Below are 22,834 nucleotides of genomic sequence, written 5' to 3' on the forward strand. Positions count from 1 at the left end.
TTTCTTGGGCAAATACTTATTTCTAAAATCTCTATGCAAACTCCAGGTCAATTCTTATGATCAAGAAAGGTCCAAAGTAAGACTTACCACCTACCCCCTCTCTGCTTAAATCAGTGGTCTTTCTTCACCCATCAAATCCTGCCATTACTCTTGGTATAGTGATATTAACATTCATTAACACCACTTAATATATGGCAACATGAACTCATTGACCGATATACTAAATACAGACTCTCCACACCCCAGGGCTCTAGCATCTTTATAATTTGAGTATCTTTCACCTAGCTCCTGAGAGTTGCAGAGAGAGATTCTTTTCATTTCAAAGTACCATGAGGTCTATCTGAGCCACAAAAAAAATTTTTTTTAAGTGGCTAAGAATTAACTGGTCTTAAACTTCTTCTTCTATTATGATGCAATACAATGCAGCTGTCTTATTTTAATCCAACAAAATATATGCAATTTTTAAAAATGCAATGCAAAATACTTTGAATTAAAAAAAAATGTCATCCTAGGGCTCACTGTCCTGCCCTTTGCAAATCTTAAAATGTGTTGTATGAGTTACCAATGACAATGCAGGCATTTAAAAAAGGAAGTAGGATCTATTTGACCCTAAGCAGTGGTATTTCCCCAGGGGCTTGCATTTCTCCTGAAAATTTACCTAAATGGGACAGACTGTGATGCATTTGAGTGGCAGACACTTTCATCTCAGTTTTAAGTAAAACATACATTTCAAAAAAAACTAAATGTCATGAAATACAAGGTGCAAACAAACTCCGTTGGCCTTAAAAAATATCTTTATGGGGTATAAATGCAGATGTCTTATGTACATATATTGCATAGTGACCAAGTCTAGGCTTTTAGTGTACCCATCACCTGAATAGTGAACATTGTACCCAACAGGTGATTTTTCAGCCCTCACCCCTTCCACCTTTCGTAGTGTCCAATGTCCATATTCCACTCTGTATGTCCATGTGTGCCTAGTATGTAGCCCCCACTTACAAGTGAGGACATGCAGTATTTGACTTTGTTTCTGAGTTATTTTACTTAGGAAAATGGACTCCAGTTCCATCCATGTTGCTGCAAAAGACATGATTTCATTCTCTGTTATGACTAGGCAGTATCCCACTATATATATCTGTATGTGTGTGTATATATATAGTATGATATATATATAGTGGGATATATATATAGTGATATATATATAGTGGGATATATATATAGTGATATATATATATAGTGGGATATATATATAGTGGGATATATATATAGTGATATATATATATAGTGGGATATATATATAGTGGGATATATATAGTGATATATATATATAGTGGGATATATATATATACACATCCAATCCTCCATTGATGGACACTTAGGTTGATTCTGTATTTTTGCCATTGTTGATTGTGCTGCAATAAACATGTAAGTGCAGGTGTCTTTTTTATATAATGATTTGTTTTCCTTAATTAAAAAAACACTTTAAATCCATTAGCACCTTTATTTTAAGTGATAACAAGTGTCCACATCAATGATATCAGATTGTACATATAAATGCTAATTTATCCAGGATACATAGGTCAAGGGATGAGATAATATTCTCTTAATTAAAATTTATTGGCTGTTTCATATTACATTTACAAACTGAATATCTCAGCAACAACTTCCAAAGTGTTATGTAGGCAGACCTGACTGGAAAAGTAAGTAAGAAAACTAATTTCTTCAAAGTATCTGAGGCTAGTCTTTCATGTAATATATTTGAGGTAATACTTAGATTCCAAATTGGCTTTTAATTGTATGTTGATTTTGCACTGGAACAAATGTATGTCTTAAAGAATTAGAATATGCCAAAACGCTTTCAGCAGCAAAATCATTTAATAATGTATATTAATACATACATTAATTATTAAAAACATATTGATTCAAAAGTCATTTTGAAATATTCATAGCTTCAGGATCGCTATTGTAAACTCAAATTATTATTTTTCAGTTTGAAGGCGGACACTATTTTGAACTTCCTCATTCAGATGAACTAGGAATAAATGGCAGTTGATTGTTTCTTTATGCAAGATGGAGTGCCTAAATAATTTCCTTAGTTGCCTAAGCATTTGCAGAGAATGTTGGCCTACTGACTCTTTGTATTATTTTGTTCATTCATCTTATAAATTTTATAAGATTGCAGAAAGACAGTACTTCTATTACATTTACTTACCTTGTTGAATTGGAAGAATCACTTCTGATTCTTCTACCTCCCATTCCAGCTTTTTCTCTGACTTTACCTTCTCCTTTCACTCCTCTTTTCTTCTTCTTCTGTTTCTCCCCATTGCTTCTTCCCAGTTGTATGCAAGTAGAAACTTATGCTTTCCAATGGAAATGATTGACATTGTCTGCCTTCCCAACTGAAAATAGTCTTGATCCTAGCATAGAGAGCAGAAAAATGTTCAGTAAATGTGTGCATCCATCATCCCTGTTCCTGAGGGTCTCATAAAGGCAAACCATGGCTCACAAAGAACCAGGTGGACCATGGGAGAGACTATTGCAAAAAGGAAATGGAAGTGGCAGGTTATAGAAAACACAGGAAAGACAGTTGTATTTTACTTTTTCAGTAAATCTTTCACAGGGATCTATTGAATTTTGACCACTCTGTTACTTTCTTCCCTTAAAACTGGGGAACTAGAATATACCTAGGATTTCTCAGGCTCTTGTGTGATAACAGAGTTTGTTTTTCAACTTATAAATTATCTGGAATGAAAGTACTATTTTTAATGTACAAGATTTATGACATAGTTTGAGATAAATTTTTATACATGTTCACTATTCCAATATGATAGCTAAAAGGTAATATGATGCTAGGTTGCCATTAAAAGAGGTGTTTGAATGAAATGGTGGTGGTCACTAGTGAAGATTCCCCCCAAAATTATCAAATTAGAAATATTATCTGGTAAGCTTCTTACACAGTCGCAACCCTTCCCAGCTAGCTTAATGTACCGCCATCCGTTCTTTTTCTTTCATTTTATATAATCAAAATCACATGTAATAAACATCAAAAAATAAACCTTTTAGCATCAGACATCAGATAGCAGAGAAAAAAATACAATGTATTATTAAAAATCTTTACCACTTCGGAATTCTATCAAAATGCAATCATTCGAAACAATAGAATAGCTGCATCTTTGGTCAAGTCTGTTTATACTCCAGAATAGTATTGAAGAGGTACAAAATAAATGTCAAGGGAAATCTGGGAAATGTGTTGGAAATAAATCCAAAGATAAAAGAAAGGCTCTGTTTCTTATGCCTGATATTTTATTGCAGTAGATTTATTTCCAAACTGATGGAAAATATAAAGTATTTTATTTTTGTGGGGCTGGCTCTCAGATGAGAAGAAGCTTCACTTTTAGAAGCTGAACATTCAAGTACTACTAGAATTATTTTATTTATTGATAGAAGTAGTGAGCACAGCAATTGCTATTCATCTTAATAGCTTTAGGATGGCACTAGCAAGGCAAATACTAGTCCTAAAGATAAAGAAGAAAACTTCCTTGTCTTTGAGTGTGCTTCTAGATATTCTGAAACATTCACCTCTCTTCAGGTCTCATCTCACAGCTGGGCTTCAAGTTACTTAAGTGCACAGCATTTGTCTTTGGATTCTCAGAACCCAACTTAGAGCCTCACACTTAGTAGGTGCTCAGTAAATATTGATGGAGATGGATTGGGCATGGTGAAATTCAAGCTACAGGGAAAATAAATATTATGGAACAGATAATGATAAATCTTACCTACTTCACGTTTTTATCACGACTTCATCTCTAATCCTATCCCCAAGCTGCATCACATGATTGTGACTACAGTGGGGACATTTTTAAACCAAGCATCTGGATGTAAAACCATTTTCTTAGATAGCAACTCAAGGTGGAAGGTGGAAGGTAAGGGGCCTATTGGGTGTGGAGGTAAAACAGTGCGGGATGGAAATAGGCCTTTCTCTAAAGCCTTTGAAAGATGTGTGATCTACTCAGCCGAGTGACAGCACTAGCCTTGATGTTTTAAATTTAAATATTATCTGCTCTGTTTAACCAAACCCTTCTTTTCTCCATTAATAGATCAAACAACAGACTTTGGTGAGGAATAAGGCTATGAATACTGAGGTGGTAATCATTTTTTCCCCTGCCACTTAGGCCTGAAAACATATACTGTTTCAGTTATTGCGGTTGACTCCACCTCTGTGGTTTCTCCATATTATTTCTACCATCCCTCTCCTCTATTACTATCCATAATCCTACACTTCATCAAATTTAGTTTAAGGCTCACTTCCACCAGGACATCTTTCCTGACTAACTTCACCCTTATCGTCATATCCCTGATTGTAATGTTCCCACAGTTGTCTTCTTCCTCCCCAACTGTCTTAGTCTTTTCAGATTTCTGTAACAAAATGTCACAGACCAGGGGGCTTATAAACAATAGAAATTTATTTTTCCACAATTCAGGAGGCTGGACAGCACCTTCCTGCTGTGTCTTCACATGGTGGAAAGAGATAGGGATCTCTCTGGGATCCCTTTTATAAGGCCCTAATCCCATTCATAGGGCCCCACCCTCATGACCTGACCACCTCCAAAGGTCCCCTCTCCTCACTATCACCTTGGAAGTTTGAATTTCAACATATAAATTTGGGGGAAGAAGGGACATAAACATTCAGTCCATTGCACCAACTTAATTAAAAACTCCCCAAAATGAGGACTGAATTATTTCTTGTTAACCCTTAATGTCATAGTTTGTATGAACATGACACATTGACATGCCACTTAAACTCTGTAAGATTTGGTTTCTTCATCTCTATAAAAATACTTGTTCTGCCTGTCTTCACACAATTTCTATGAGCATCATCACAATAATAGTAATTATAATTTATTGAGCTCTTATTTGATTATGCTCTGTGATTGCATATATTAGCTTTACAAGGTATGTATTATACCCCCTTTATAGTTGAGTAAACAAGGATCAAAATCAAGATCCAACTGCCTCCAATGCCCATTTTCTTAAATATATGTATGTCAAGTAAGATGTTAGAAAATATTCAATGCTAGTGTGTCTTTATTGTTGGTTGAGATATTGGCACATATCTGTGACGGTAAATCAAACTCAGAGGTAGACTCGATGCATGACCGGAGCCCCTTCCTTTGTCCCTAGAGAATCTTGACCTGGATAGAGGATTCTGAAAGTATCACCAGTGTAAAGTCAAGAAAGAGCTTCCAATGAAATGTAATTTTCATATGACACAGTTTGAATTTAGATTTCCTACTTTAGAAAACAAGCTGACCAGATTTGTGTCAGGTAAATGAACAGTTTCTGAAGCCTTGATTGTTTGTCTTCTCTGAAATCTAGATTAACAAGACACATACCAATTTAAAAACCCAGACATAATCACAAGACGAAGCTCTTTCCATTTTAACTTGAGGATGGAAATTGTGTTTGGGTAGATTTACAACACATCATCTTGTGTGGTTATTACATTATCTTCACATTCAATGATGTCTTCTATTTTCCCTAAACTATAGATTTATTTCTCCAAGTTGTATAGCCTGGAAGAGTTTCTTATGTTTAATTGGAAAGTGCTCTTTTGATGCCATCTTTATGTTTCAAGCCAGGAGACATCAAGTTCAATAACACAATTGATTGCTAATTTAATGTAGTTATCAAGTCAGTACATTTGTTACTTATTTCTGAGGCAAGCCAAATATGACTTCATCTTATAAGCTCAGAAAACTTCCCAGGAGTGGCCCTGGCATGGAGTTGATTGGATTTTTACGATTAGGTTAGATAAGATGTATCTGGGGATGTGTGAGGAAAAGGTCGGAGACAAGGACACCCGCCCAAATCTGTTATAATTATACCAGACAGGGCCAATGCTTGCTGAGCCTGGACCACACTCAGGTTTGGAGCTAACTACCTTAGTCACATTCACTTACGTGGGGAACGTGGTTCTAGTGAGAATAATGATGAGTTTGGATCTGGGCATGTCGATTTTGACTTTCCTTTGAGGTATTGATCTATATGAAAATATCTGGCAGGACAGTGAGTATGTGAGATAGAAGTTTAGAAGCACAATCTGGCTACACACTTAGAGTTGGAAGGCATCTCATACAGATGGCAATTAAAGCCATTGTGGTGGGTGGGAGAGTATACAGATGAGGAAAAGGAGAGCTTACCCCTGGATCCTCATGGTCTCCAGCTTTTAATGGATGAGCAGAGGACAAGCAGCCTGCAAAGGAGACCATAGAAATGTCTGAGAGGTAGAAGCAAAGTCAGAGGGAGCCATGCAAGCCAAAAGAAGAGTGTGTTTCCGAAGGAGGGTGTGAAGGGCAATGCCAAGTTCTACCAAGAGGCTGAGGAAGGCAGAGACCTGGAAGTGCCCATCCATTTCATCAAGATGGATATCACTGGCATTACTGGTCAAAACTGTTTCAGAAGAATGGTGACAAGGCAGCACTTTTTAATGGGTTCAGGAGGGAAAAGTGGAGAAGCAGATTTGGCAGAGACCTCTTAGAGGTTTTGGCTGTGAAGAGGAGAGATCCAGGTAGCCAAAGGGAGCCACAGTGTGAGGAAATTTTTCCTTTAAGATGGGGGAGACTGGAGTTTGTTTATGTGCCGATGGTAGAAAGGGACATAGGGACAGAGGTGATAAGTGATGAATAACTCCTAGAAGGGCCATGAGGTGATGGGGCCCAGAGCTAAGGAGGAAAGATCAGCTGTGGGTACACTTATCACTGAAGGAGAATGGGAGAGAGTATACATGTGGAAGACTGGTGTCAGGATGTCGAAGGAGTTTTAACCTGGAGGTTTATCATTCATCACTGAAAGAATAATAATAGCCCCAACAACAAGTAAAATAATATTCACACTTCTGTAGAGCTTACTGTTAGCACCCTTCTAAGCACTTTTACATAGATAAACTCATTTAATTCTCACAGTGGCATTCAGAATTCATCAGTTTTAGCATTACTATCATCTTTCCAATATTCTCTAACTGGTAAAGGATGTTTCTGGGATTTAAACCTAGGCCACCTAGCTCCCCAGACCATATTCTTAGCCATTATCCTTTGCAGCATAGAGACCAATACTGCTTCTCAATATTAAGAACAGCTCTTATTTACTTGAGATCATATTTTCATTGTTCTACGAGTTTTCTATCTCAGTTAATCCTTATAATACTTCAATGGGGTGATTATTCTTATTCTCCATGTACATATGGAGACATTGAGACACAGAGAATAAATAACTTGCTTAGGGTCATCCAACTGGCAAGCGTGTAGATCACCTGCCACATGGAGAAGGGATGGTATTCGGGTCAGAGAGGTGAGGAGAGTGAGTGGAGGATGTTAGTCACCCCAATGGAACAGAAACCAGAACTGATTAGAGCCCAGGGAAGAAATGCCAGGCAGCACAGAGGACTCTGGGTGGCAAGGGGATGGGGACTAGAGGTTATGAAACTATGCTGCATCAACCAGTTTAGAATAAAGGGGAGAAGACACATTTTGAAGCCTTAAAGAAGCAAGAAGTAAAAATGATACTATTAATACACTATTATGTTAGTTATCTATTGCTGTGTAAAAAAAGAATACCTCAAAAGTAATGGCTTTGTATTAGTAGATTCTTGCATTGCTATAAAGGAATACCTGAGACTGGGTAGCTTATAAAGAAAAGAGGTTTATTTGGCTCAGGGTTCTGCAGGCTGTAAGAGAAACATGATGCCTGCATCTGCCCCTAGTGAGGGCTTCAGGAAGCTTCCACTCATGGCAGAAGGCAAAGGGGGAGCTGGCACACCACATAGTGAGGAGAAGGAGGAAGAGAAATGCCAGGCTCTTTTAAACGAAGAGCTCTCATGTGCACTGACAGAGCAAGAGCTCCCTAATTACCGTGGGGAGGGCAACAAGTCATTCATGAAGGATCTACCTCCGTGACCCAAACACTTCCCACTAAGCCTCACCTCCAACATTGGGGATTACATTTCAACATGAGGTTTGGGGGAGACAAGCGCTCAAACTCTATCAGGCTTAAACAACAAACACTGATGATCTCACAGTTGCTGAGGGCCAGGAATGTATGAGTGGCTTGTCTGAGTGCTTCTGGCCTTGGTTCTCTCTTGAGCTCACAGCCAGGATGGCAGCTGGGACTGCACCATCTGAGGGTTTGGATCGAGCTGCAGTATCCTCCTCCAAGATGACTTATTCAGGAGGTCCTTGCCGTGTGGACCTCTTTACAGGGCTGCTTCATCATCTTCACACATGCCACTGGCTTCCCCCAGAGTAAGTAACGTGAGAGAGAGCTAAGAGAAACCTTTTTATGACCCAGTTTTGGAAGCCACACACTATCACTTCTGTTTTATTCTATCCCTTAGAAGTGAGTCACTGAGTCCAATCTAGACTAGAGAAGAGTTTCAAAGAATTGCTGGAGATATCTTTTAATCACCCCACTCATACATGGTGATTTCTAAAGGATGTAACCTCTTTCAGAACTCAAGAGCCTTTTCCCACTGCCAGTAGGTTCTGTAGCTGAATGGTACAGGGTTCCCCGCAGGATTGGGCAAAGGCAGCAAGTCCACTTGTGTGGAAAGCATGAAGTGAGGACTGTGCTGCTCTCTGCAGTGTGCAACTTAAGGGACACATTTTCAAAGTGCTGCAGAAAGACATAATTGTTCCACCCATGGATTTCAGTGGGAGTCACACTGCTAATGTATCTGGGCACTCTTTGGAAATGGATTCCTGGTTTTGCTGGTTTCTTGTTTGGATTGCTGAGCTGAAAGGCAGCATCTGGGTTTCAATAGGACCCCGCTCTACACCTGTCCTTACAGCCGAGGTGCCTGAATGGGAAATAACCAGCCAGTGTCCCTGCTGGCTCAGGCCTCACTACAATTGTGAGGACACACAGAGCCTTTCTTTTTTTCATTTCATTCTCTCAGTCCCCATGTTCCTTTATCTCAGATGCACAGGTTCCTTCCCACTTCTCAGCAGTATCCCATCTTCCCTCCCAGAAACGGATGCCTGATCCTAAGAGAATCTCCCCACTCCTTTTGTTTCTCTCTCCAAAGCACAAAGCCATTTTGCTGCCTGCTGGTGGCTTTCCTGACCTCTGTATACATACGGTTCTAGATAGCTCATCTGGAAATAATCTGATCAGCTATCAGAAGGACTTTCATGCCCAGATGAGCCACTGATAAAAATGTCCAGCAGTAAAACCAACCCTAATATCGTCTACAAATTTACAATCAGACTGGGTCCTCTGGCTTCCCTCTTAAAATCTACAAGGGATTTAGAGAAAAGAGTGGGATTAGTGGGGCAAATTTGACCAAGACACCTCACCTCTCTGAGCCCCTATAGTTCCTTCCACCTATAAAGTAAGTCTTCAATGGGTTAATGCTTGGGAAATTGTCCATCACAGTGCCTGGCATGCAATAAGTGATGAATAAAGCCTAATATTTTTCAGCCTAAATTAAAATGATGGTGCTGTTAGGAAAGAATGATTGTTTGGGCCACAGATCCACTGCTCTGCCGCTTGCCTGGAGCATGTTGGTACACAATTCAGCAGGTAATGAGGTTTGGGTTTGCAGAAGGCCTGTGATTTTGATGGCACAAAAACCTGATTTAGTCCAGTTCAATTCTGTTTGGAAAAGTAGTCCCAGGTCATCAAACTGCCCTCATATCGCAGAAAGCACCATAAAACGGAGAAGACCACAGGACGTGAAAGAACTACTTTTCTTTCTGTAGCCAACACACATTGAAGGTCACTATTCTGTGTTAACTTGAAAAGAGCAAAAGCACTGTTTAACACAGGCTGTCCAGACTCAATTTTAGAGACAGGAAACAGAAATTAGTCAAGTCCTCTAATTTACAGATGGAAAAACTATTGTTCAAAAGTTTCTTTCAATCTGTTTTGAACATTTATTGTGAGATATTACCAAGATGCATGATTGTGTATCTCTTCAAGCCAGCATAATATTTACCACACATTATATTTCCTCAAGAAATTATTAATGAGTAAGTAAATGAATGAATGAATTCACAGACTTGCCCCATGTTAGAAATTAGTAACTAGAAGAACTAGAGCTGGAACACCCGTCTCCTGACTTCCTGTTTACTACTTCTGGGTGAGATCAGAAACGCTTGAAAATAGCTAGGAAAACTCAAGCAGGTTTCTTAGATTAGCTTCTGAATCACTGCTTTAAGCCCATGCAGAAAACACAAATGAAGCACTCTGCCTGACTGAAGGCTGTGCCATAGTGTCTCTGAATCGGTCCCTTCCTGGGTATGATGATGTCCCTACTAATGCCTTCTATAAAAGGGCTTTTACCTCCATTCACCTCTTAAACAGCTCCCCCTTCACTTCAGAGGGCCTCTTTCTTTCAAAGTCAAAGTATACAGAGGCCTGGGAACCAGAATTTTATCAGTCAGCCAGTATTAAAAGGTGTACAATGGATTAATGAGGCAAGAATTCTCTCATTTGCTCTTGAGGGACAAGAAAGAGAGGCAAATGTCATTACTTACAGGTATTGTGGCCCACGATGCTCAGAGAGTACTAAGTGTCTAAAATCCATTTCTAAATACATTTCTCTTCTAGATATACATACTACTATTTTTTATTTTTTATTTTGAAAAATTGTTTGTGGGTACATAGTAGGTATATATATTTATGGGGTACCTAAGAAGTTTTGATACACACATGCACTGTGAAAGAAGCACATCCTGGAGAATGGGGTAGTCATCCCCTCAAGGATTTATCCTTTGAGTTACAAATAATTCAGTTACATTCCTTCAGTTATTTTAAAATATATAATTAAGTTATTTTCGACTATAGTCATCCTATTGTGCCATCAAATAGTAGGTCTTATTCATTCTATGTTTTTTCTACCCATCATACTACTGTACTTACCAACTATAAAAGCTCACCTGATGTGAAGCCCTTTCAGACACCATTCAGCCTTTCTCGACTCAGGTTTCTTATCTGAACTGTAAAATGGGAAATTGTTCGAGTGACTGTCTTCTCAGTTCTCCAAAGATAGTACATAACCTGGATGATCCGTTACATGCAATGGATGGTGCAGGGCAGTAGGACTTAATTTCTCCGGAAAGCCTGTCTGAGAAACATGCCACGGTAATCCAATATACCTACAAATTGTGAACACATCACAATTGTTCTTACCACACACCCACAATTCCAAAAAAAAAAAAAAAAAAAAAGTTGTCTTTTACAATCTCTTAACAATGAAAATGGCTGCATTACTTCCAAAATTTTTCAGAGGAAAAAATTCATTTGTATTCATGTTATTAAAATATATTTTTTTAATTTGGAAAGCATAACAGGAAGATTAACAAATCTTTTTAGATATGTAAATTATAACTCACACAAAAACAGATTGCTGGTATGTTTGCTATGAAGAATATTAAATGGATTTTGTAGGCACGTTAGACCAAACTGTATTCCTTTGAGGTATTTGGGAAGTTATTTCTAACTTTTCAGTTAAGCATCAAACAGTTTCAGACCATCACCCTCTTACATGCCTGGGAGGATACAGTAAAGAAAAAGCACTTTGCATATTTTGCCAACAAACTGCTGATTTTTTTTTTTTTTCTTTACTTACATTGATTTCTATCTCAGGCAAAATAAAAGTCACTGATTTGTCTCATATCATTTCATTTTGATCACTTGTTTACAATTGGAAAATCAGCTTATAGTTGGTAAAAGAGAGCAGAGGCGGAGAAGGAATTAACATTTATAGAATGCCTGCTACGAGCTTGGCATAGTGCTGCATACTTTGCACATATAATCTCAACTCATCCCAACAGGTAAATGGTTTTATCATTTCCCTTCTACAGATTAAAAAAGCGAGACTCAGATTCACATAGTCATTAGCAAAACAGATTCAAACAAATTTCCACGATTCGTATGTTCAGAATTATTCCAGGAATCGGCACATCTTTCTCCAATGATGACTGAAAACTAAATTAGGACACTTTACTTATTTTTCGATTTTTATCCCTTATTATTCAGCAGACAAACTCTGCCAAAATATGACCACATTTGACTTGCTTCCACATAAGATCAAAAGAAATGGGGATCAGTAAGATGAAGAAATTGAAATTCATGAGTGAAACTGTAAATTTGACCCTTTTGCTATGACCAGTTCAGATGTGCAGTATTCCCAAAGAGCCGCTGAGCTGTGTTCCACAAGAAAAGAAGGTCAAAAGTCAGAAGACCGGAGCACCCACGTCCTTAGAATACAGATACTGTATATAGAACAGATTAGATGATTTAATTTTCTTCTTTTATTCTTAGATTATGGTGAATATATCAGCTTGGCCGAGAATTATCTTCATTCCTTCATTCATTTGAAAATTTTGTTTTTATTGATAGTCTTTCAGTAGGTTCATAGGAATTAAAACATATGGGCTTATGTCTCAGCCAGCACAAATGCCTGGTGTTCATTATTACACACAGTTTAACCTCTAGAAAACCCACTGTCCCCTGCCTCTCACAGACTGCTTGGGTCTTACCCCTCCTTCTCAAGGAGTCTTACAGGAACTGCTACTAGAGAAGACAGAACAGTAACTAAAGCATGTTCTTTTGTCTATAAGCACAATGCAGAGGCACTTTAAGAACAGGAGAGTCTTTCTGCTGAGCCTCTTTCAATAAAGCATTAATATTTATTAACTTGCACTCTGCTGTACAATGAATGTTTTATGATCGAAAGCGAGTAGCAACAAAATGGAAATTTTAACCACAAGCAACCTACTCTTCCAGTGATAAGGAGCTCAGGATGGGGTTAGCAAACCACTGTCTCTGTGTTTCGGGAGACTCTTATGCAATCATCTAGACAAAGGAGTAATTGATTACTGTTCCATGCAATTACTAGAGACAGTAATCAAAAAGTTATAGACTTCTTTTATCAATAAGAGCCAACTAAAATGAAGCTGTGAATTAACCTTAAATCAATGCTGCATTAACAAATTCTACATTAATTCTACATTGATAAATTAACATTATAGCAATACTACATTAAATTAATGCTATATTAACAAAAAAGTCCTATATATTAATAGGACTAGGCTTTTTCAGAAGCTCAGAATTATATACACATTTTACATTTAAATTAGATCAATCCTTAAACAATTCAGAAAAGAAAGGATTTTTTTTTTTCAGTGTTGAACAAAAGCATGTCTGTCTCAAGTTTGCCTATTCATTCATTCATTCACTCACTATTAAGTATATTTTATTTGTCAGGCACATAGAAATGTAGGATTTTGAATTAGTTTCAAGGTCTAAAAAAATGACTTACATGAGTTCTTCACTATTGAGGACTGCCCTTATAAATCACTTTGTAATTCCTTTAACAAACTACTCAATCTTACTACAGCTTTTTATAGTGAGTTATTACATACTGAAAAAGAACAAGAGCATCTCGACTCTATAATTAATGTACACACTGCACAAAGGCACAGAAATAAAAATTCAGCAGCATTTATTTCTTTCCTGTGAATTTTGATGATTCAGCACAGTGATAGCTGTACTGAGACCACGTAACAATTAGCCTGTTGAATATTCTCTTTCTATAATCTTGAGTCAAGTTCTTACCTAAATATTTTAGGAGTAGATTTCCAACCCATCATCTTATGTTTCCACTGGGTCTAAGCAGTGTGAGAAAGGAAAATAAGCATAGATTTTTGGAATCAGGCAGACCTGGGTATGAATTCTGATTGTGTGTGTGGTAGACTCTCAGAAAAATTACTTTACCTCTCCATTTCTTGGTTTCTTCACCTACAAAATGAACACAAGAGCATCTATTTTGCAGGATCATCGCAAGGAATATAGATAATATGTATAGAGCAACTAGCTCACAATAGGTATTGCTATTCTTTTTATACAAAAAAAAAAAAAAAAAAAAAAATCTGAAAGGCCGCACTGAAATTGCTCTATTTTAAGTAGTGTAATTCACCATAAAATTAAAATAACAGCAAAAAAGGTAGAATGAGACAGAGTTGAACATTTTGGGCCTGATTCATATCTGTCTCATGAGACAATTATTTTTTATTCAAGATTTCCACCTAAATAAGGTATCTAGTAAGAACAATGCTGATTTTAAATAAGAGACCCTCAAATTACTGAATGGGATTGACAGAAAGGATCACATTTCTCCTAGCGTCCCGCCACCTTCTCCAGCATTATAATTGTTCTGCTGTGCCTATTAATGTGTGGACATGTTAGAGAAAGGAAAGAAACAAACTAACAAGATTGTAACATTGTTTTGGGCTCATTAGCAAACAGAAGGTTGACTTCAAAATGAAACAACAAACAAATTGGCATGCCAGTTTTTTAGTACAATGAGAGCACATCTCTATTTTCTGCCTCATTTCAGTAAATAAATAAATACTCATTTAAGCACAGTCTTGCTTTGAATAACTTTTGCCATAAATCTTGCCTCTATCCAAAGCAATACTAAGAAGAAGATGTAGACTGTACTTTCACTGTACCACAGAATTGATGTTCTTTCTTTCTCTCTTTCCTCTGTCTGATTCTCCTTTTCATGTCTTGTGTTCTTTTTTTCTGATGTCTGCCTCTTCCATTTGATACCCTGCAGGTTGTCCGGCCATATCAGACCATGTCCAATCCCATGAGCAAGCTCACTGTTCTCAACAGCATGCATTCCCACTTCATTCTGGCTGACAACGGGACCACTGGAAAATATGGAGCAGAGGTGAAACTTCGGAGACAACTGGAAAAGCATATTTCACTCCAGAAGATAAACACAAGTAAGTAGTGGTTGTTCCCACTGGCATGCCTCGTAAGAAGTGTGCTGAAAGTGAATAACTTTGAGTACACCATGCAGCAATGTAATAAAAACTGAAGCAAGTTTTAAACACGAACCACGATTTCTACTGAGCCAGAGCTTAGAATGAAAGGAAGCCATCCAGAGGAGAACAATTGGAGGCATAAGAAGTGATTACACAATTAGTGACTCCAGCTTATGTATCATGTGTGAAAAATTCAACTCCATCTGGGGTGTATGTATGCAGATAAGCTTTCTCTTCAAACTTTTCCTTCATCATCTACATGGTATTCTAAGGAGAAAAGGCACCCTAGAGAAAATGTTTCTATTTATTAAGCTTTTTTTGGTGGCTAAACAGAAAAGCAAAAGAATCAGATTTTGATCTTAGCACCGATCTGGCTGTGCAAAGTCATTTCACAGAAATTGAACATTCACTCTCTAAGCTAAAGCATCATGTGAAACTCTCTCCATGAAATTTTAATTGTCTCAATTTTAAGTATGTATTCATTGTCTCTAGATATATATGGATTTAGATATAGATAGATGTATATGTGAACCACATAGTACATCGTTACACTAATATTATCTCTTAAGTGCATAAGAATCTCTATTTGCTATATTTATTGTGTAAACATTTGTTTTAACTGTGAAAGGTAGCATCATCAAAACAGCAATGTGCCCCAGATCACTAAGTGGCTTGCATTTAAATGCGATTTAGGTATGAAAGCAATCTACTGTCCCGCCTCACAAAATAAAATTCAATTTGTTTTTATAAAGTAATAGGTGAGGCTGCATGGCAGGCTCAAACTTTGTGGTAATTAGATGTCCCATCAGGGAAACTTTGATCTAATTGATTGAAATTCCAAAGCCTACAATTCCAAGGAACAAAAGATTCCCTTTGGCTAGATGAGTTTTCAGAGGTTCTGTGTACTGTGATTCAACTTGTCCAAATCACTTTTCTCTTCTCTAGATTTTTCTCTGCACCTGCCACAAATGGGTCTTCATTTCTGTAGCCACCTTCTTCCAAAAACTGGGATGTTAGCTTCATCAGACCACAACTTCTCCTTCCTACACTCTCTTTTCTGATCCCACCTTTTAGGGACTGCTACCATTTAAGTGTCATGTTTCGTGGTTTCATATTTTTCACAGTGAAACCTGAAATAATAAATTTTGACCTAGGTCTGAAATAAAAATTATATTAGGAATTTTCCTTCCCCAACTGTCTTTGGAAAGACGAAACACAAGTATTATTATCCCAAGGTGAACATCTTCTGGAAACAAAAAGAGTAGAAAAGACTAGAAAATATACAGAGACCAGCAGAGATCAAATGTAACAAAGCATTGTGATCAGTGGGTGGTAGGTTTTGCTGTAAATACTAAAATTGAGTTCCATTACAGTAGTTGATAGAATGGCAAATGTTATGTAATCAGTGATATCTATTTAGGTTTTTATAAGCTACAGCATGACTTTTTGTATGCCATCAGGTTAAGAATGAGAGCTTAAATAGGACTGAGCTGGAAGCTGAAGAGGATGAGAGCAAGGAAACAAGGAATAAATTCAGGGTCCAGCTCAGTACTCGGTAATAAGACAAAATCGGTCCAGACAGGAAAAGCATGTCATTGTGGCAGTCCCTGGTGGCAGCTGGGCTGGTTAGCCAGTAGTGTGGGTAGCAGGCCTAGGTATGTGTTTGTGTAAGTGATGCACCCAGCAAAGGGGATGGGAGCTGGAGTTAAAACCCAGCCAGAGCCTAGGTTTTAGTCAAGCCTTGGTGCCTTCCAGAATGCCTAGAGGAAGGGGGTGCCTTTTTCTAATTGATCATCCCAGAGGGAGTGCCCTTTTGCAATGTACGTGCCTGGAGGGGTGCCTTTCTTCAGAAATGGCAGAGCTGCTGCATGTATGGTTGGCACTGCAGGGGAGGCCCAGGGAGGCTCATGGACAGTGGCCTGGCCTCCCTGAGGAGCAGAAGCCAGCAGCATGGAGCTGAAGAGCAGGCCACAGTAGATGATCAGCGTGTCAGGAATGCTGGAGGAGTCACCACCAGACACTAATCTTTGGGTAGATCATCAGGGACACATCACATTCCATTTCTGGAAGCACCAGACCTTTGCTAGATTATCAAGGCAGATAGTGGCACATGGGCACATTGACAAGCAGGGACCCGTCAGGAGTCTAGAGTACAAAAGAGGGGAGAGGCACAGATCCAGGACCACGGGACTTACTTTTGGGACTGTATTTGTGGCTTCACAGAGGCCCACAGTCTCCTTTTCCAGTGAATATATTAATAATTAAATGGTAAGAGGAAAGTTATAAAAGCCCAAGAGAAATTCTGAAGTCACAGGAAGTGAAAAGGCCCAAGGTAAGGAATTTGTGCATGAGCTGTAGTGAATGTCAAGAGTTGGCTCCTATAGCAGTTCTACCCCTGAACTTAATAATGGTAGGGTGACCAACTTGTCTCCGTTTGCCTGGGACTTTGTTAGGTTTAGCAGCGAAAGTCCCAAATCCCTGGGCCCCCTCAGTCTGGGCAAACTGAGATAATGGATCACCCTACAAGTGAGTGACTCATAAATCATTAGGTCAACTTCCCTCATTACTGTACTCAGCCCCCAAAGTCGGGCGGAGCAGCAAGCTCCTTAGAAGGTAGGGAGTGATCCAGGCTCTTTGAAATAGATAAAGCAGGACCTTTGAGGTCTCCATTCAGTTAACAGCAAAAAATGCTCACTGAAAACACAAAGGCCCTCCAGAACAGCACTGACAAAGACACAAAGACAGGTAAAAGTAGACCGGGTCTTAACATGAGAAACAGCAGAAGAATACAGACCTTTAATGCAATCCTCAGTCAGCAATTTGGAACAGCAAATCTACTTTCTAACATGGACATTTTGTGGTTCTTCTTTTTAAAAATAAAATTTTATGGCCGGGCATAGTGGCTCACACCTGTAATCCCAGCACTTTGGGAGGCCAAGGCAGGTGGATCACGATGTCAGGAGTTCGAGACCAGCCTGGCCAACAACATGGTGAAACCCACCTCTACTAAAAATACAAAAATTAGCTAGGCATGGTGGCGGGCGCCTGTAATCCCAGCTACTCAGGAGGCTGAGGCAGGAGAATCGTTTGAACCCTGGAGGCGGAGGTTGCAGTGAGCCGAGATCGTGCCATTGCACTCCAGCCTGGGTGACAGAGTGAGACTCCATTTCAAAAAAATAATAAATAAATAAAAATAAATAAAATTTTATTCTATAAGTTTATCCCAACCATTCCATTTACTTTTTCATTTCCTGCTTCAGAAGTTTAGGAAATCTGATTTACAAATGTGGAATTCAATTGCCTGAAAATGAAACTCTATACCACAATAACAGTGTCTACCACGTCTTACACTCAGGATGGCCCCAGGGAGGTCTGAACGCCCCTCAGCATCTCCTTGCTAAAGTGCCACACCCCTTCATCACTTAGGGGTGACCTGCATACTGTAGTATCCTATCAACTAGCCTGTTTTGTTTTCTTACATAAATGGTGTAATCTTCTGAAGAATATTTCCCCTAAACATTAAGTGAATCCTGTTCAGGAGACTCATAAACGCTTTTTCATCAACATGACAATGATCACTGAAAACACACTCCAAGCCCCAGTGTTTGACCTTTTTCTCCACGCTCTGACTTTCATTGTCCCTCCTCCCCCATGCATTCCTCCAGCCAACAGTCAGGACTGAAGTATCATCATCAGTTAGCGATGGGCTTTGTTTATAAAAGAGAAACCTTTCAGACATGAGCAGTTACCTGCCTCACAATGCTCTCCTGTCTGCCGTTTTTTAAACTTCAAATTTAATATGCAAGGAACAGTTTCAGTCATTCCTTTAGCAAATAAATACTTACTGAATTCCTATTAAGTAGCAGTCATGGTTAAGGTCTAGAAAAGCAGCCATGAACAATTCATTGAGCTTATATCAAGGGGGCAACCAGAGTAATAAGTAAGAAAACGACTAACTGTGTGGTGGCCGATAGTTTTTAAAAAGTGCTTTCGAGAAAAATAAAGCAGAGTAAGGCATCTATCTGTGCACTTGTGTGCATGCACATGTGTGCATTGAGAGGATAGTTTCCATTAGGTGATCAGGAATGGCCTCTGTGAGGAGGTATCATTCAGGCAACAACCTGAATGAAGTGAGTGGCCGGCTGTGAAAGAGCATTCTCTGGAGAGTGAAAGCAGGAACTAAGTCACCAGGTGTTCAGTGAGGAGCAGGGAAAGCTTGGTAAAGAGTTGGAGCTTATTCTAACCAAGATTGGATCTGGGACGTTACAGGATCTCTCTTATTATTTAAAACATCACTCTGCTATTGTACGTAGAGATTAGATTGAGATAGAGAGCAAGATGAAAAACAAGGAAATGCCTTCAGGAGGCTATTGCAATAAGGCAGGTGAGAGGTAACTGATTTGAAAAAGGGTGGCAGCAGTGGAGGTAGTAGAAAGTGGTTGGAGTTTGTGTGTGTGTGTGTGTGTGTGTGTGTGTCTGCATGGGGGGTGGGGGAGCACTGCAGGGGAAGCCCAGAGAGGCTCATGGACAGCAGCCTAGCCTCCGTGAGAAGAAGAGCCCAGCAGTGCAGAGCTGAAGAGCAGGCCATGGCAGATGGTCAGGATGGCAGAGATGCTGGAGAAGCTGCCATCAGATGCCAGTTTTTGGGTAGATTGTCAGGGACATATCACATCCCATTCATGAAAACACCAGTCCCTTGCTAGATTATCAAGGCAGATGGTGACACATGGGCACATTGACAAGCAAGCACTCAGTCAGGGAGAAGTCTGGGGTACAAAGTAGGAGAGAGGCACAGACCCAGATACCAGGGCACTTACTTTGGGGAACACACACACACAAAGGCACACACACAGAAGACAAAGCTTTGTTTTTGAAATTGTGGTAAAATAAATATACATAACCTAGAATTTACCATTTTAACGATTTTTAAGTGTGCAATTCAGTTTCATTAAATACATTCACATCGTTTTTGTGCAACGATCACCACCATTCATCTCCAGAACATTTTCACCATTCCAAACTGTAACTCTGTACTCATTAAACACTAACTCCCCATTACTCATTACCCCTTCCCCACAACTCCTAGTAGCCACTCTTCTACTTTCTATCTTTATGCATTTGTCTATTTTAGGTACTTCATATAAATGGCATTATAAAATCTTTGTCCTAAGATATATTTTGAAAATAGAGCTCAAGAGGGCTTGCTATTGAATTGAGCATTCAGGGTAAGGAACAGACACTTCAACGGTGATGCGTGGTCATCCTTTGAGACACCAATGTATCCTTAAAACAGTGGGATGACAGAAAGCCCCTAAGGAGTAAGTGTTTACCGAAAAGAAAGGGGCTGAGGACTAGTCTCTAGGGAATTTGTACAAAGTTTTTGAGAAGGGGTGAGGTTCCACGCAGAAATAAAGAACATGCACAAAGAAAGAACAGGAGGAAAAGCAGAGTATTATGGGCACAGATGTGGGTAAGATGGGACACTTTCTGGTGGAAAGATAAGGTGATTCTCTAAACATAGCTTCTATATCTACCTAAAATAATACAGGGGGTTATTGGCTAGGAGTGTGTAAGAGGAGAAGGTGTTGAAGATTAGAGACAGAAAACAACTACAGTCAGTTTAGAGACTGGGAGAATGAACAGACTAGGGAAATGTGGAATTCTCATGCAGCACAGTTGGTATTTGCGGTTGTAAATTTAAAGCGGCATGAATCATCAGAGTTGTATGGTTTTTTTCCAGCCATGTTCAGTTACAGTGGTAGAATAGTCATCAATCTGGGATTTTACCTGGCAAGTAGGAAACAGAGATGAGAGGCAAGAAAAAGAAACTGATTTATTCTCTATATATCTGTATCCCTGAAGTACCATTAGTGTCTATGAATGAAAAAAAATGTTATGCCTGACATTTAAAAGAACATAAAGTCATTAATCGAGAGTAGATTGATGTACAGAGAGATGGTTAAGTAAATTATCAAAAGTGACCCACACTTTTAAAGTGTTTAAATAAACAGGTTCATAAATAATTTTTAATATTTATTTTACTGTTGAGATATTTACATAAGTTGGACCAACTTAATATATTGCTGGAAACATAGTAGCTGCTCAATAAACATGTATTAGCTTAAAGAGTGGATACCAAGGGACTACTCCAGAAAGTAGCATCTATGTATCCTGATAAGAATTTAAAATTCTTATAAAATTGTTATTATTAAGGAATGTTATTATAACAACCCCATAGCTATCATCCAGCCTCTACATTTATCAGCCCTTGGCCAATCTTGTTTTCTCTATCCATACACCCACCTACTTCCTCCTCTGAATAATTTTGAAGGAAATCCAGACAGCATATCATTTCTTTTATAAATATTTCAGTACAAAAGCATTTTTAAGCCAATGTTGACCACACACAGGCTAGATCTTAAAATATTTCCTTAACTCAGTAGCAGCATCATGGCAAATATGGGTCTAAGAATTTTTTTAACAATTCTTTCAAAAAATAAAAATTAAGAAATACACTATTGCATGCTGAAATTTATCTTAAAGATTTAACAATCATCTTTTCTAGTTGCAAATTCAACTTTCAGCTAGCCAAAAACTATTTAAAATGAATATTACATTGCAATTCTTAGAATTCAAGATTAGAAAAATCTTCAGCAATTGTGACTTTCTTTTAAAGGTTTAAAGGAAAGAGTATAACTTTTGGGAGAAGGGGAAGTCTTTGCCTGTTGCTAGTGGCATAAAGTAACAGTGGCAGGTAGCCTGGGAGTTGAGATCGTCAGGGTTCTGTGACCTTGGGCAAGTTATTGTGTTTGACTTTGTTTCTCCATCTGTAAACTAGGGATAACAATTCCTCACAGTGAGTTGTGATTAAAGGAATCAACATATCATTCTGTTATGTGGCAGTTCAAAAACATTGATTCCTCTCCTGCCTTCTTGGTGGTTCAGTGCCATGTGCCATGTCTACACAGCCTCACTGCCATAGGTTCCAACCACAGACTTGAACCCTCTCCCTCAAAGCCCACCAGAGCCCAAGGTGTTCATCAGAATGTCTTATAACAGGCTCAGTGCAGTGGCTCACACCTGTAATACTAGCACTTTGGGAGGCCAAGGTGGGCAGATCACCTGAGGTCAGGAATTCGCCATTGCACTCCAGCCTGGGCAACAAGAGTGAGACTCTGTCTCAAAAACAAAAAACAAACAAACAAACAAACATGTCTTATAACAAATCATAACCTGGCTCTGCTTGTTAAAGAGAAGTCTTATACTCTCTTTAGTTACAGAAAGGTTCAAAGGGAAAAGTGGAGGCTCAAAATTAGATTCTGCTACTTATCACTACGCCTCTATTATTTGTTACAGAGTAATTTAATAGTCACTGCAGCAATAAGAAATATATTCTAAACTGTAGTTGTCCCTCCTGTCTCAGTAAACAGAGAATAATAGAGAAAATTTCAGCTTTCTTTAAAAATCCAAGCTGTATCAGTGTCTTCGAGTAGTCATAAATGGCAGTAGGATTGTTGAGTACTCTACTTGTTGCAGGTGTAGGAACTTGAGCTGAATATGAATTGACCCAGACTATATCTTGAAATATTAGATTCGAGTCAACATCAGATTTTTTTCTTGTAATTTGCCATTTTATTCAAAAAGATTAGAAGAGGACAGAAATCTAGTTCTTTTCAGGCTCCATTTGATTGGGGTGTTATTCCTTTGTCTTTGAATTATATTTTAGGTTAGGCTAAATGGACACTTTGTTTGGATTGCACATCTAATTAGATTGTGAACATCAACCTTGGGTATAGGAAATTTCATTACGAGGCTAGAATTTTCTGACTTTGTTATCTCCCTACTTGAAAGTGAAATCTATGTCATACGTAATCTAGTCTAAGGGATTATTTCCCCATGGCAGACCTTATAGATATACCTATTTTGCAATAGTAATTGATAGAGTGTCTGGGTAGGCTTAGATTCCCATAACCAGTGCTTTTGCTACTTTCAAAGTTTGC

General features: G+C 38.6%; 1 protein-coding gene across 33 annotated transcripts in view; it reads left to right on the forward strand.

The window, feature by feature from the left end:
- TRPM3 (transient receptor potential cation channel subfamily M member 3) overlaps positions 1-22,834 on the forward strand; it is a 938,690-nt gene that overhangs the window by 628,623 nt on the left and 287,233 nt on the right. For all 33 annotated transcript variants that reach the window (XM_030919577.1, XM_030919573.1, XM_030919579.1 and 30 more), the window contains exon 6: positions 14,621-14,792. In XM_030919577.1, the coding sequence (XP_030775437.1) occupies positions 14,621-14,792 (172 nt within the window). The remainder of the gene's footprint in view (positions 1-14,620; positions 14,793-22,834) is intronic.

This window comes from Rhinopithecus roxellana, chromosome 16 (genome assembly GCF_007565055.1).
Source record: "Rhinopithecus roxellana isolate Shanxi Qingling chromosome 16, ASM756505v1, whole genome shotgun sequence".
NCBI lineage: Eukaryota > Metazoa > Chordata > Mammalia > Primates > Cercopithecidae > Rhinopithecus > Rhinopithecus roxellana.